Source organism: Cannabis sativa, chromosome X (assembly GCF_029168945.1).
Source record: "Cannabis sativa cultivar Pink pepper isolate KNU-18-1 chromosome X, ASM2916894v1, whole genome shotgun sequence".
In the NCBI taxonomy this organism is placed as follows: Eukaryota; Viridiplantae; Streptophyta; class Magnoliopsida; order Rosales; family Cannabaceae; genus Cannabis; species Cannabis sativa.
In genome coordinates, this window is record NC_083610.1 from 71381998 (window position 1) to 71395615 (window position 13618).

Consider the following 13618-nt stretch of genomic DNA (forward strand, 5'->3'; position numbering starts at 1 on the left):
CCCAAGGGTCTAGAAGCAAGAGGTCTTCCAAGGGCAGCACCCGAACAGGAGAGAAGCGCCAAAAGAAGGGGTACACACCCCAATACACCCAGTACACAGAGCTCACGGACTCTCAGGAACGTGTCTATTTTGCCACAAGGCAGAATACGCATTACCGGAGGCCCCAGCCATTGTACAGGGACAGCTCCCGGAGAGATCCGAGTAAAAGGTGCGAATATCACAACGACATTGGCCACAGCACCAACGAGTGTAAAAATCTCAAAGATGAGATTGAGAATCTGATCCGGTTGGGCCACCTCTATGAGTGGATCAAGAATAGGTTACCCCACCTTAACCCGGGGCAGGTGGCAGGGGGCATGCCTTCGGGAACACCGGGGGTACGGCAGAGTATTGCCTCCAGCTGCTCCCGCAGGTGACACCCAGCATATACCCGGACTACCGCCCCGGCCTAATGGACGGGTAGCCATGATCTCCGGAGGTCCCCATATCGGAGGAAACACTCGAAAGGAGCGAAAGAGATATGTCGAGGCCGCAAGACACAGTGAGGTGTGGGAGGTCACTCAACTCCCAGCTCAAAGGCCTCGGCTAATGGACCAACCCATAACGTTCACGGAAGAAGACGCCAAGACGGTGCGCTTTCCTCATCACGACCCGCTGGTCATAGAGACCCCCATTGCAAACAAAGTAGTGGCCAGGGTCCTGATTGATAATGGAAGTTCCGTGAACTTGCTCTTCAAAGAGGCCTTCACTGCAATAGGGTTGACCGACCGGGACCTCTCTCCTAGCGGGTCGCAGCTCACAGGGTTTAACGGGACAACTCTAATCCCGATGGGAAAAGTCAGGCTCCCAGTTACCCTGTGCCCGGACACTCCCCAGAGCACGTTTAAGTATTGCACCTTCATGGTAGTAGACTGTCCAACAGCCTACAACGCAATCTTAGGCCGACCGGCCCTCGTCGACTTTGGTGCAATAACTTCTATCCGACACCTATGCCTAAAATTTCCTACCCAGGAAGCCGGAGTCGGAACGGTGAGGGGAAATCAAGGAGAGGCCAGGCAATGCTACAACGTTGCCACCCACTTGCCAGTGCTCATGGTCCGGGGGCCCCCTGAAGCAGAGAAGGCTGAAGAAGACGAGTTGGATCCTCGGATAGGATCCGAAAGGGTCGTAGAACCAATGGAGGACGTCGAAGAGATACTAGTGTGCGACGACGACTCCACCAAAGTACTCCGGATAGGGAGAGGCCTAGATCCGGAGGAAAAGGATAAAATAATAAAAACACTGAAGGGCGCCATTGACATTTTTGCATGGCGCCAAGAGGACATGACCGGCATCAGCCCTCATGTCATCACCCATGTCCTCAACGTCAACCCGGACATGCCTCCTATACAGCAAAAGAGACGCCCGCTCGACTCGGTGAAAGCCGAGGCCTTAGAGAAAGAGGTGGATAAACTTTTGTCCAATAGCATGATCCGCGACGTATACTATCCGGAATGGCTGGCCAATCCGGTCCTGGTGCCCAAGCCGAACGGGACTTGGCGGGTTTGCATAGATTTCACAGATCTAAACAAAGCCTGCCCAAAGGACTGCTTTCCGCTGCCCAGGATTGACCAGATGGTGGACGCCACCTCCGGATTTAAACTGCTGTCTTTCATGGATGACTATGCTGGGTACAATCAAATAAAGATGCATACGGCACTCAGAGTGCACTAGCTTCGGGGCCAGATAAGGGGGTATACTGTTACCTAGTCATGCCTTTCGGACTGAAAAACGCCGGAGCAACCTATCAAAGAATGGTTAACCGGATGTTTAAAAGCCTCCTGGGACGAAACATGGAAGTATATGTAGATGACATGCTCGTCAAATCCAAAGCATGCAATAGCCATGCAAACGACTTAGAAGAATGTTTCGAAGTCGTCCGGAGATACGGCATGAAGCTCAATCCGAAAAAGTGTACCTTCGGGGTCAAGTCGGGAAAATTCCTGGGCTTCATAGTCAGCCAAAGGGGGATCGAGGCAAACCCGGAGAAAATCCAAGCTCTCTTGGACATGCCATCCCCCAAGAAACATAAGGACGTGCAAAGTTTGACCGGAAAGGTGGCCGCATTGAGCCGCTTTATCTCACGATCCACGGACAAGTGCATACCCTTCTTCAACATACTGAAGAAATGCCAAAAGTTCGAATGGACGGATGAATGCGAAGAGGCATTCAAAAGGTTAAAAGACCATATGGCCAAACCTCCTATCCTATCAAAGCCCGTCCTTGGAGAAGACTTGTTCCTTTACTTGGCCGTCTCCGAACATGCGGTCAGTGCTGCATTGGTCCGGGAGGAAGAAAAGATCCAGCACCCCGTGTACTATGTTAGTAAACGCATGATAGGGGCCGAGACAAGGTATCCGGTCATTGAAAAGCTGGTATTCTGCCTCCTGATGGCATCACGGAAGTTGAGACCATACTTCCAAGCCCATCCGATCAGAATTTTGACCAATCATCCACTCCGACAAGTCCTCCAGAAACCTGAAGCCTCCGGAAGACTCCTCAAATGGGCAATGGAACTGAGTCAGTTTGACTTGCATTACGTGCCCCGGATTTCCGTAAAAGGCCAAGCCTTGGCGGACTTCATCACCGAATGTAATGAAGCCGAGGCAACAGCCAATACTCCGGAGCCACCCATCCCCACTTGGAGAGTATTTGTGGATGGAGCTTCAAATGAAAACGGTTCAGGAGCCGGAGTGGCTATGATATCGCCTACCGGGTTGCGGCTCCAGGCAGCACTCCGATTCAACTTCACAGCTTCAAACAATGAAGCCGAATATGAGGCCCTAATAGCAGGGCTAAAATTGGCTAAAGCTGTAGGAGCCAAGAGGGTGGAAGTCTACAGCGATTCCCAGCTGGTCGTAAACCAAGTATCCGGAGAATACCAAACCCGCGGCGAAAGGATGGCCGCATACGTAACAATAGTCCGAGAACTGCTCCACGAGTTCACCGACTACAAAATTGAAAGAATCCCCCGAGAAAAGAACGCTCACGCGGACTGTCTGGCTAAGTTAGCCTCGGACAGCGAGATCGAAGAGCTGGGGGTAGTACCAGTGGAACGCTTGGCAGAGCCAAGCATCAAAATAAGAGAGACCACACAAACGGTTGGGCAAGAACCCAGCTGGATGGTCCCCATCATAAAATACATAACCTCAGGTGAGTTGCCCCAAGAGAGGGCACTGTCTCGAAAGATTCAGTATCAGGCTCATCGTTATGTAATGATGGATCAAATTCTCTACCGAAGAGGACTCAGCATGCCTTATTTAAGGTGTGTATCGGACCCTGAAGCTAGACAAATCATGCTGGAGGTCCACGAAGGGTTCTGTGGAGATCATACGGGAGGGCCCAGCCTCTCAAAGAAAATATTGAGGCAGGGATACTTCTGGCCAACAATGAAAAAAGATTGTATAGACTATGTCCAAAAGTGTGACTCGTGCCAAAGGTACGCGAACATACCGAGAGCTCCTCCAAATGAGATCACGCTGATGACAAGCCCCTGGCCCTTCGCGGTCTGGGGCATAGATCTCATCGGGTCTCTACCTACGGGAAAAGGAGGAGTAAAGTATGCAATAGTAGCAGTAGACTACTTCACCAAGTGGACAGAGGCTGAGCCTATGAAGACAATAACCGCTAAGAAGGCGTTGGACTTTGTTATCAAAAACATAGTGTGTCGATACGGCTTACCTCACAAAATAGTCTCAGACAATGGAAAGCAATTCGATTGCGAGGAATTTACTGACTTCCGCAACCAACACGGAGTAGTAAAAAGTTTCTCCGCGGTAGCCCGGCCTCAAACAAACGGCCAAAGTGAGGCGAATAATAAAATCCTAAAGGTCACCTTGAAAAAGAAGCTGCTGGCTTGTAAAAATAACTGGCCTGAAGAATTGCCAAGGGTATTGTGGGCCTACCGGACGACCCCCAGAACCACAACCGGTCATTCGCCGTTCTCAATGGCATACGGTTGTGAAGCAATGGTCCCGGTGGAAACATTATTCCCATCCCACAGGAGAACGACCTACGATCCGGCCACTAATCGGGCCCTGCTCCAAGAAGCTCTGGATCAAGTCGAAGAACTCCGGGATGAGTCCCAAATACGGATGGCCGCTTATCAAAAGAAGGTGACCAAGTATTTTAACTCCAAGGTTAAAAACAGAAAATTCGCTATTGGTGACATGGTCCTAAGAAGGGTCTTCCCAGCCACCCAAGAACCCGGAGTGGGGGTACTTGGACCAAATTGGGAAGGACCATATGAAATCGAGGACGAAATCGGTTCTGGCACTTACAAACTGAAAAGAATGGACGGAACTACTGTCCCAAGAGCCTGGAATGCCGATCACCTCAGAAAATACTACCAGTAGCGAATTAAACTTAGCTTTTGTTCAAAGGGTTTGTACCGTCCAAATGTATGCCTCCTCTGTATTAAATAAAACTGAGTGCCTTAAAAACAAAGTTTCTATGCCACTCAGGGGGGTACTAGGGTATACCGCACGGACAAACAAAAACAAGCTAAGTAAAATATCCTGACCCAAAGGGCAGGTCAAGCTAAGTAAAAAATCCTGACCCAAAGGGCAGGTCAAGCTAAGTAAAATATCCTGACCCAAAGGGCAGGTCAAGCTAAGTAAAATATCCTGACCCAAAGGGCAGGTCAAAAACATGCGCAAAAATAAAGAGCGTAAGCATGAAACCCTGAGCCAAAGGACAGGTTGAAATATATAAAGTGTGAAGAAAGATCGCACATATATATAAATAAAAAAAAAATAAAATATCCTAGCCCGAAGGGTAGGTCATACACATATAAATGGCCCGGGGACAGGCCTTAAATTGTCTCCCCTTCAAATAAAAGCTGCCGCCTGTATGTAAATTGTTCTAAGGCAGCAGCAAGTATGTACAAACAAAAAAAAAGTTATAAAGAGAACGGGTACAATCTGGGTCAATAATATGGCGGCTCGGTCCACCGCGGCGGAAGACGAGGTCCGATCCGTGCCTCAAGCTCAGCATCAAGTCTCTTCTTCTTTTCCCGAAATTTGGCAATCATGTCCTCGGGTTTGGGATAAAAAGAAAGCTTGATACTCTGATCATTGGTGGCCCAAGCCATGTAGACACCATCATCAAAGCGCTTCGGGCTCCGGGCGCAGGAGACAGGAGAAAGGAGCTCGGCCCTCTTGGCCTTCCTGATAGACTGATCTTTGTAGTCCCGAAGCTCCTTCAACTCCGCAGCTAGAGCGGCCTTGGATTCGATATCCGACTGGTGAGTCTCCTCTAGAGACCTCACCTTGGCGGCCATTTCATCCAAAGCCTCCCTGGCCTCCCGAAGGTCTCGCGTAGCCTTCTCGGCAGCCTCGGTTTGAGCCCTTAGCTCCTCCTGATGGTGGGCCTCCATCCTGCCTCTCCGCTGGGCCTCGGCCTGGATCATGTCCTCCGCCTGAGCCTCCCTCCGGATGGCCTCCTCTTCCCTGGCCCTGGCCTTCTCTTCCTTGGCCTTGGCCGCTGCTTCCTGGCGCTCGGCAGCCTCCTGGTAGATCTGCCTCTCCGCTGTAAGGTCTTGGAGGACCTTCTTGACGTCGTTCATGTCCCCAAAATCGGACAGAGCGAAGCCATGGCTTATAATGTTCTTGGAGAGGCGACCAGCCTCAGCTGCAAGCTGAACCATGACGGGGTGTAAGGAAAAATTCCTCAAAGGAAGAAAACAAAATACAAACACCAAAAAAGGAAACGCAAGAAATTGCAAAGTACTTACCACTGTGAGGGAATGGCTGAGGTCCTGGACCTGGAAGATGGAGTTCAGGGAAGCGCAAGTGGCAAACCGCTTGGGCGCACAGCGCGTAAGCTGAGAAGCAAACTCACCGGTCATTTCCGCGGCAAAGGGAGCCAAAGTGGGCCCTAGGAGGGGACGGAACCAGTCTGCCAAAGGATCCAGGTTGAGGTTCCACGGATCATGATAGTCCGGATGGTTAATGCTCGCCTCAACCTCCGCTCGCAGAATCCTCCTAAGGGCCTCCACATCGGCATATCCCCGGGAGCACTCGTCCATAGCGTAGTTGTGTTTGGCTATGCGAAGCTCCTGCCTTGCCTCATCCCCCGGAATCGGGGTAAGCTCAATGTAAGGAGGAGCAAGATTTTCCTCCATCGGAGAAACCCCGCCGTCTAGGCCATGAGCGGGAGTGTCGGCCCTCCGAGGCCTCTTCGGCTCATCCTGGGCAATCATCTTGCCCTTACGCTTGCGAATCAGAGCCACTTCAGGCTCCTCCTCGTCCTCCTCTGCTACCACTGGAAGGGCTTGAGGCTCTCCAGCACCCTCGGCGGCTTCCTCCGAGAAGTCCCACCCTTTCCCCTGGCCTTCTCCCGGAAGCACCTCCTCGTCATCCACTAAGTCAATGGTTTCGGGAGGGGCGCCGGAAGAAACCTTCAAGGAAGGGGCCGGGGGAGAAGGGGTGAAAGCCGGAGGAGCCACCGGAGTATGGACCCCGGCAAGCTGTTCCAGGATGGCATCCATGGAGGTACCTGTTCCAATAAAATAAGCAAGTGTTAGAGGTTCGTGAGAGACTGCTTACAAAAAGGTGCAGCAAATAAACTACTCCTACCCGGACTCCCTAATTCGGCCCTAGCAAAGTCCCGAACTTTAATGCTGGCAGCATCATCTCCAAGATAACTGTCCGAGGGCCGAAACCAGCTGGACGCTATGTAAGCCGACGGACCTAAGGGAATAGGTTCCGGAGGGCCGGGGCCCATCCGGGACCGACCTAGGTAATCTCATAAGTTTGTAAAATAAAATTCCTTCAAATGATCCCCCCACCGGGTCGACGGCATCTTAAACCTACGGAGACGCTCGTCGAACCCTATGGGCCTACGACTGGTATATTCATCAACGGAAGGGACATATTGAATTATCAAAGGAGACTTACCACCAGCACCAGAAGTGCTAGCACCGGGAGCGCCCGAGTTTGGTTCGGGGACTGAAGGCTGAGGCGGGGAAGTCTGGTTCTCAGAAGAACCTTCAAGACGAAGGGGTCCCCCGGCGGAAGGACCTCCAATCTCTTCTTGAAGAATCTTGTCAAAAAATTTTGCCTCGAACTTCCCGCCGATGGCTTGGCTCCTCCGCACCACCGGGCTCCCCACGCGAAGCCCTCTCCCGCAGGCACTCGGGCACTAGAATACGCCTTCTCCTGGGCCTTCCGGTAGAGATAATCTTGGTACTTCTTCTCTGCCGTAGCAATGAGCTCATCCCGGAAGGCCTTCTCCGCGACCGGCGCCCTCACGTTAGGGCAGATAACCTTGGAGAGGTTGGAATCATCCACGGATTGGTGAGAAAGGATAAGTTTAGCCTTTCTGCAATTCTCCGTGGTGACCAGGCCCCCGACGTCAAGATCGGCATGGTCGTAAGAGGCGAAGGCTTGGGCCCTTCGAAGGAACGCCTGAGTGGTGAGCGTCCGCTGGTAAGGTGGGATCCGCACCCACTCCGTGAGAAGCTCCGGATGGTCCACGGCCCTAAAACCGGAGGAGAAGAAAAATCGGTGGCGGTAATCCTTAACATGAGTCTGCCTATTATACGGAACCACCCCTTCATTAGCAGGGTGGATCCGGAACCCATAAAAACCATCCTTAAGTTTGTCCCCTTTCTTGGGGACGGATACAAGTTCATAAAAATATAAAATCTCCGCCGGGCTGGGAGACCCCCAGCCGCGCGCGGCGTAAAAAATAAATAAGCCTGAGAGCAGGCGGTAAGCTTGAGGAATAAGTTGGTATGGCGCAAGGCCGACAAATACAAGAAAATTAACAAAATAATCCTGGAGCGGGAGCATTGCACCGGCCATCAGATGGGTCTGACTCCAAGCCCCGAAGCCATCATAATTGAGGTTGGGTGTCTCCGAGTCACGGGGAGGCCGGTGGAAGGTCCCTGAGGTAGAGGGTTTGATTCCAGCTACATTAATAATGTTCTCCAGCTGGTGAGGGCAGGTCAGGGTCGATCGAAGCTCGGCCGCTTCCCAACCCGGTAAGCGCGGGACTTGTACCCTTCCTGGGCAACAGGTCCCAGAGAAACCTCCTCCAGGGTGGCAATATTCTTCCCTTTCTTCTTTGAAGACTGCGAGCCAGAAGCAGACATGTTATGCTCTGAGAAAAACAAAAAGAAAAGAAAACCCAGCAGTTAGGCCCCGTACCAAACCCTAAACCAGAAAAAAAGGGAGTGGGGGTCCCCTAACCGCTGGAAAGAGGCCCCCTCCGGACACGTGTCACCAGGGAAACTCAAAAGAGAATCCCTGAACAAGTGTCGGGTGCAGTAAAATCGCAGTAAAAGTGGTTTTGCAAAAAGGAAAAGAAAGGAGAAAAGTTTTCCTATGCCCTAAGCGATTGCTAAACGAAGGATACATGGTCTTCTTCAAACAAAACTGTACGCCTACGACAGAGGCATGACAATGGCGACTCTACAACTAATACAGTAAAACGTAAAGCAGAACTCGAAGAACTCAAACCCTCACACTCCAGAAATCTCTAAGTACGAACCCAGAAAACAAACAAAATAAATGTAAGCATGTTATTATCTAAAGATGCGAAAAACTTACAGTTGATTGTTGAACTGGGGGTACTGGGTATGGTTGAGCGGGAGTTGAAAAGCACTGGCAAAACCGAACACTGGAAAATTACAGGAAGTGTTTAAGTGTTAAGACGGTTTGTGCTACTTCGAGGAATTTTTCTCTCTGAGAAATTCGAGCAAAAATGGTAAGGAATGGAAAGTAACCGAAATGAAAGAAAGGTGGTGGCTTTTATAGGCAAAAGTGCATGAGGAACAGGCGTCTTCACCTACCAATCGTACGGCAGGGGAAACGCACGATTCGAATTCCCAAAAGATCAACGGGCTAGATCAATCTACCATTAAGGCGGTGCAAACGTTTGAGTATCCGCCTGACACCATCAATGCGCCGCATCAATCATGGGGCGTGAAACGAATCGACCTCTGCAAAAGTGAATCACTGCATTTAATGCCATTATTAGACACACCTTCACGCGCCCCCAAGTCGTATCATAAGACCGAGGAGGCGGCTGAAAACATTCCTGCGAACAAGCGTATTGTCGCATTAAATAACATCATTTAATGTGCCCCACGCGCTCGAGGCTCAAGCTGGGGAAATGAGGAGCCAACTGGAGACACTTGAACAAGCCTTGGTTTATTTTTACTAAGTAAACAAGGCTTGGGGGGTAAATGTTGCTCCTAAAATCGCCCAATATACGTGGACCAGTCAGGAAGGGACACGTGGATCAAATTACTTGGGAAGAACTGCTAAGTCTTTGTATGACACCAGGAAGCATTATTCGCATGGGTCCCGGAAGATGTACCCGGAGTACAAGGAACTCCCGGAAGCGAGCATAGCTTGAAGGCACTCCGGGATGTGTCAGGTCTCTCCCGAGAAATCAAGTCGCATTTAATGCTGCATGGGAGGAAGCGTGTTGGGACTGTAACACGCAATAAAGTCTGACGGCACAACCCCCAAACAGCAGCGCTACAGTAATGATCATTTAAGTCTAGCGACGGCTACTCTGCGAAGAGTCACGTCAATCATAAGACAAAAAGGACATTCTCCATAAAAACCCTACAGCACCTAGGGATTTGACCATGCATCACCCATGGTATATTCATCGGAAATGCCCAACTTTATGGATACTTACAGACACATATGTAAGAACAATTCTAGGGATTATCCCACCAAAACACTATAAATACCCCCTAAAAGCTCATTTAATGGGGTCGGAGAATCTTGGTTGCTCAAGAGCAAAAAGAGAAAAGACTCACCAAGAACATTCTTTGTATTAAAGAGAGAAACATTCTCCCAAGTGTAAAATCTGTATTAAAGATATCCATTAATAGCAGTGGCTCGTGGACTAAGGCTCATTAACGCCCCAACCACGTAAAAAGTCTTCATCTCGCTTTCTTACAGCTCATCATTATATTCATATTTTATTAGTTGCCGAAAACCTCGGTCAACAGCCCTCAATTTGGTAACTAAGTTAGTAAATGTCCACCTTTTTAAAAAATTAAGAAAATTGCCAAATCTAATAAATTAGCTAATAAAAATTATAAAAATAAATTTATCACATATTTTTTTTAAAAAATATATATAATAACAAAATTAAGTTACATAATTTTTTTTAGTATTGCATATTATTATATTGTAACAAAAATAAATAAATATATTAGATCATTTAAATATATACAGCAGTATTAGATATATCGTAGTACAGAAAATTAATATACCGTAGTAATAAAATTATATACCATAAAGAAATTATAACAATACTAAATTAATACTCAAAAAATGTATATATCATGCTAACAAAATTATATATACCACCATTAAAATATGAATACATACCAAAAAATTTATATATAATAAAATAGAAACTAAATATCATATTAAATAAATAATATATTATAGACAACAAAAATCATATACCATACAATAAAACGTATATACCTACAATAAAAAATAAAACAAAATAATATAATATTATTAAAAAAAATTCTATACATCATATTAACAAAATTATATATCACATTTATGTATACTAAAATAAAAACTAAACAGGCATTATCTAAAATAAAATGATATACTATACAATAAAAGTTATATACTATATAACATAAAATATATACCTTATAATAAAAATATATATAATAATAACAACAAATAAAAATAAAAATATATAAGATGCTAATAAAATTATATATCATGTCAACAAAAGTACAATAGAAAATAAAACTTAAATATTATTTAAAAAAAATTATATACCATATAACAAAAAATACATATACCATACACCAAAACATATATACAAAAAATAATAATAATAAATATATAGATTACTAATACATTTATATAAATATATATATGTATGTATATTATACTAACTAAATTATATACCACAATTAAAATATATATATCATGACCATTGTATATAATAAAATAAAAACTAATTAAATATTATTTAAAATAAATAATCATACAATCAAAAAATATAAAAATAATAATTAAATATGTGTAACATGACAATAAAATTATATACATACATTAAAATATTTTTATTATGCTAATAAAATTATATACCACTATTATACATATTATAATAAAAAATAAATATCATCTAAGAATAATAATATACCATACAACAAAATAGAAATATACCGTACAACAAAATCTATATACCAACAATCCAAAACAACTCATAAAAAATTAAAAAAAATTGACATAACTTTAAAATAAAAAAGATTTTAACAAAACTAATATAGATATACCATAATGTTTAAATAATTTGCTTCTAATTCTAAAAAAAATAAAAAATTTGAAATGAGGACATTTACTAAAATAGTCTTATGATTTAGGACCATTTGCTATATTTTTTTAAAATGAGAACATAAACTAACATACTCTTATGATTTGGGGTCATTTACTATAATTTCCCCTAAAACAAAGCCCAAATAGATATGAAGCCCATTGGCCCAGACCAACTGGCTTCTAAAGATTTTTCTGGTGAGACAAATTGAATGAATGGTGGTAAAGGGAAGTGAAGGAAGTTAATTTCAATTTGGTGAATCAATGGCCTATCCTCTTTGCTCGGCACCTGTAACTCTAAACTCTTCCAAACCAAAACCAGTTTCATATAACTGTTTTGGAAATCATATCCATACCCATCAAACACTTGTTCACAGCTCCAACCACCTCCTAACCCTTCTAGGACCAAGATTTCGGTGCCTCAAAGTCAAAGCCAAGGTTTCTTCTTCTTCTTTTTCTTCTTCGGTTATTATTATTATTTGTTTCTTTCTTTCGTAATGATTATAATTAATATATATTACAAAGAAATGAATGCTGAAAACTCGTTTGTAAAATTATTAGAAAAATGAGCAACAATTAACAAACTAGTAACTAATTAAAACTGTTTCAGTACTCTTGTAACTAGGTGGTTTGAGGTAATGAAATAGAGTAGTTGAAAAAGAAATAATTTTTATTCTATTTTTTGTTAAGTTTTATTTAAAGTATTGAAATGTCATTCTTATTGTATTTATGTTTTTATTCCCTCCAACTAAACGTCAGCTAATAAGATGTTTGTTACATGAGTTTAAGTTGGAGGGAATAATGGTGAAGAGAATAGACTTAGAAAGAATATAAAATAGTATTAGAAAAGATTAACATTAACTCTATTTTAATTTAAAAAGTAAGATCCACTTGAAAACACAAATCTTTTAGTTATTAAAATTTAATTTAGTTTCACATTCTTATTTTTCACAAGTGTAAACTATCATACCAAATGCCAACTGTCTAATTGAAAACCCAACTAATCACTCTACTATCCTAACAATATCTTGTTAATAAGTAAAAATAAAGATTGTCCAATTATATATAAACTATCTAGACGCATAACAATCCAATCCTATTATAAAGGTGATACTTTTTTTATCAAATATTCTCTCCCATAAGTCATAACCGAATATTTTTACAATTAGATAAGAAATTAAATGATGACTATTATTAGAATATTTAGCCCATAACTAAATATCTACTCTAATTTATAAATCAATTACAATAATATCAATTGAATCAACCTAATATTATTCTAATACTATTATAATTAAACAAGTCTTGTGTACATGACTAATTAAGTTTTTCTCAACAGGCAGCTAATAAAAGTAATCAAAGCAAGAAACCAAAGAGTGTGCTCTGTGATGATTGTGATGGAAATGGTAAAGTTGAAACTTTAAGAATGAGAATAGAAAGAAAGAGGTTATTATAACTTTATGTTAATATAATTTATTTATAAATAAGCATATATAATAACATTGTTTATATAAATAAATGGTGATGATAAGGGCAGGTGCAGTCCAGTGTTCGCAGTGCTTGGGGAATGGGGTGAATTCGGTTGATTTCTTCAATGGGCAATTTAAAGCGGGTGATTCTTGTTGGCTTTGCGGGTAACTAACTAACTAACCCTTTTTTGTTCTCTTTAATATAATTCATACATGGGATTAATTTTCCAGAAATATATATACATATATTATATATTGTTTGGTTGTTTTGCAGAGGAAAAAAACACATTTTATGTGGAAACTGCAATGGAGCTGGCTTCATTGGAGGCTTCATGAGCACTTTTGATGAGTAGAACAAGTGTCTAGCTATTGCTACCTCAACAATGAAGCTTTGTTACTTTAGTTTCCCATGCATTTAGTGTTTATTTATATAATTAAGTGTATATGTACAGTATATAAATTTCAAGACTGATAGCCCCAAAAAGGCTAAGGGTATTCTTTGAGTCAATACCAAACTCCCAAGCTTTACAGCTTCTTCATTCATCATAAAAAAATCAATTCCAGCAATTACAATTGTTTATATTTGTCCACGGATTACACAGCAAAAATAACACAACCAAAATAATAGAATTCAGCTGCTACTCTCTCTCCATTAGCGGCTCTCAGTCATCATGAAGTCCCTTAGCCAGCTTGGTCTCTTGCGTTGCCTCTGCACATGCTCCCTTCCAGCCATTGAGTTCTTCTCTCTTTCCATCTCACTCTCTCCTTTGTTGATATTGGCTTTCGGCTGGC

General features: G+C 43.6%; 1 protein-coding gene across 1 annotated transcript; it reads left to right on the forward strand.

Annotated features, from left to right (window-relative positions):
- The first annotated feature begins 11548 nt into the window (after positions 1-11548).
- LOC115697988 (protein BUNDLE SHEATH DEFECTIVE 2, chloroplastic) lies at positions 11549-13393 on the forward strand. Its single transcript, XM_030625168.2, has 4 exons — positions 11549-11795; positions 12697-12763; positions 12895-12991; positions 13101-13393. The coding sequence occupies exons 1-4, from the start codon at positions 11622-11624 to the stop codon at positions 13177-13179; spliced, it is 417 nt and encodes a 138-aa protein (XP_030481028.1). The 5' UTR covers positions 11549-11621; the 3' UTR covers positions 13180-13393.
- Positions 13394-13618: the final 225 nt, after the last annotated feature.

What these genes read in the sequence shown, in the direction of transcription:
- LOC115697988 (XM_030625168.2), top strand. Translation starts at nt 11,622, where the DNA reads ATGGCCTATCCTCTTTGCTCGGCACCTGTAACTCTAAACTCTTCCAAA. An exon ending in GCCTCAAAGTCAAAGCCAAG is followed by an intron (nt 11,796 to 12,696) that starts GTTTCTTCTTCT and finishes TTTTCTCAACAG; the next exon opens with GCAGCTAATAAAAGTAATCA. An exon ending in TGATGATTGTGATGGAAATG is followed by an intron (nt 12,764 to 12,894) that starts GTAAAGTTGAAA and finishes TGATAAGGGCAG; the next exon opens with GTGCAGTCCAGTGTTCGCAG.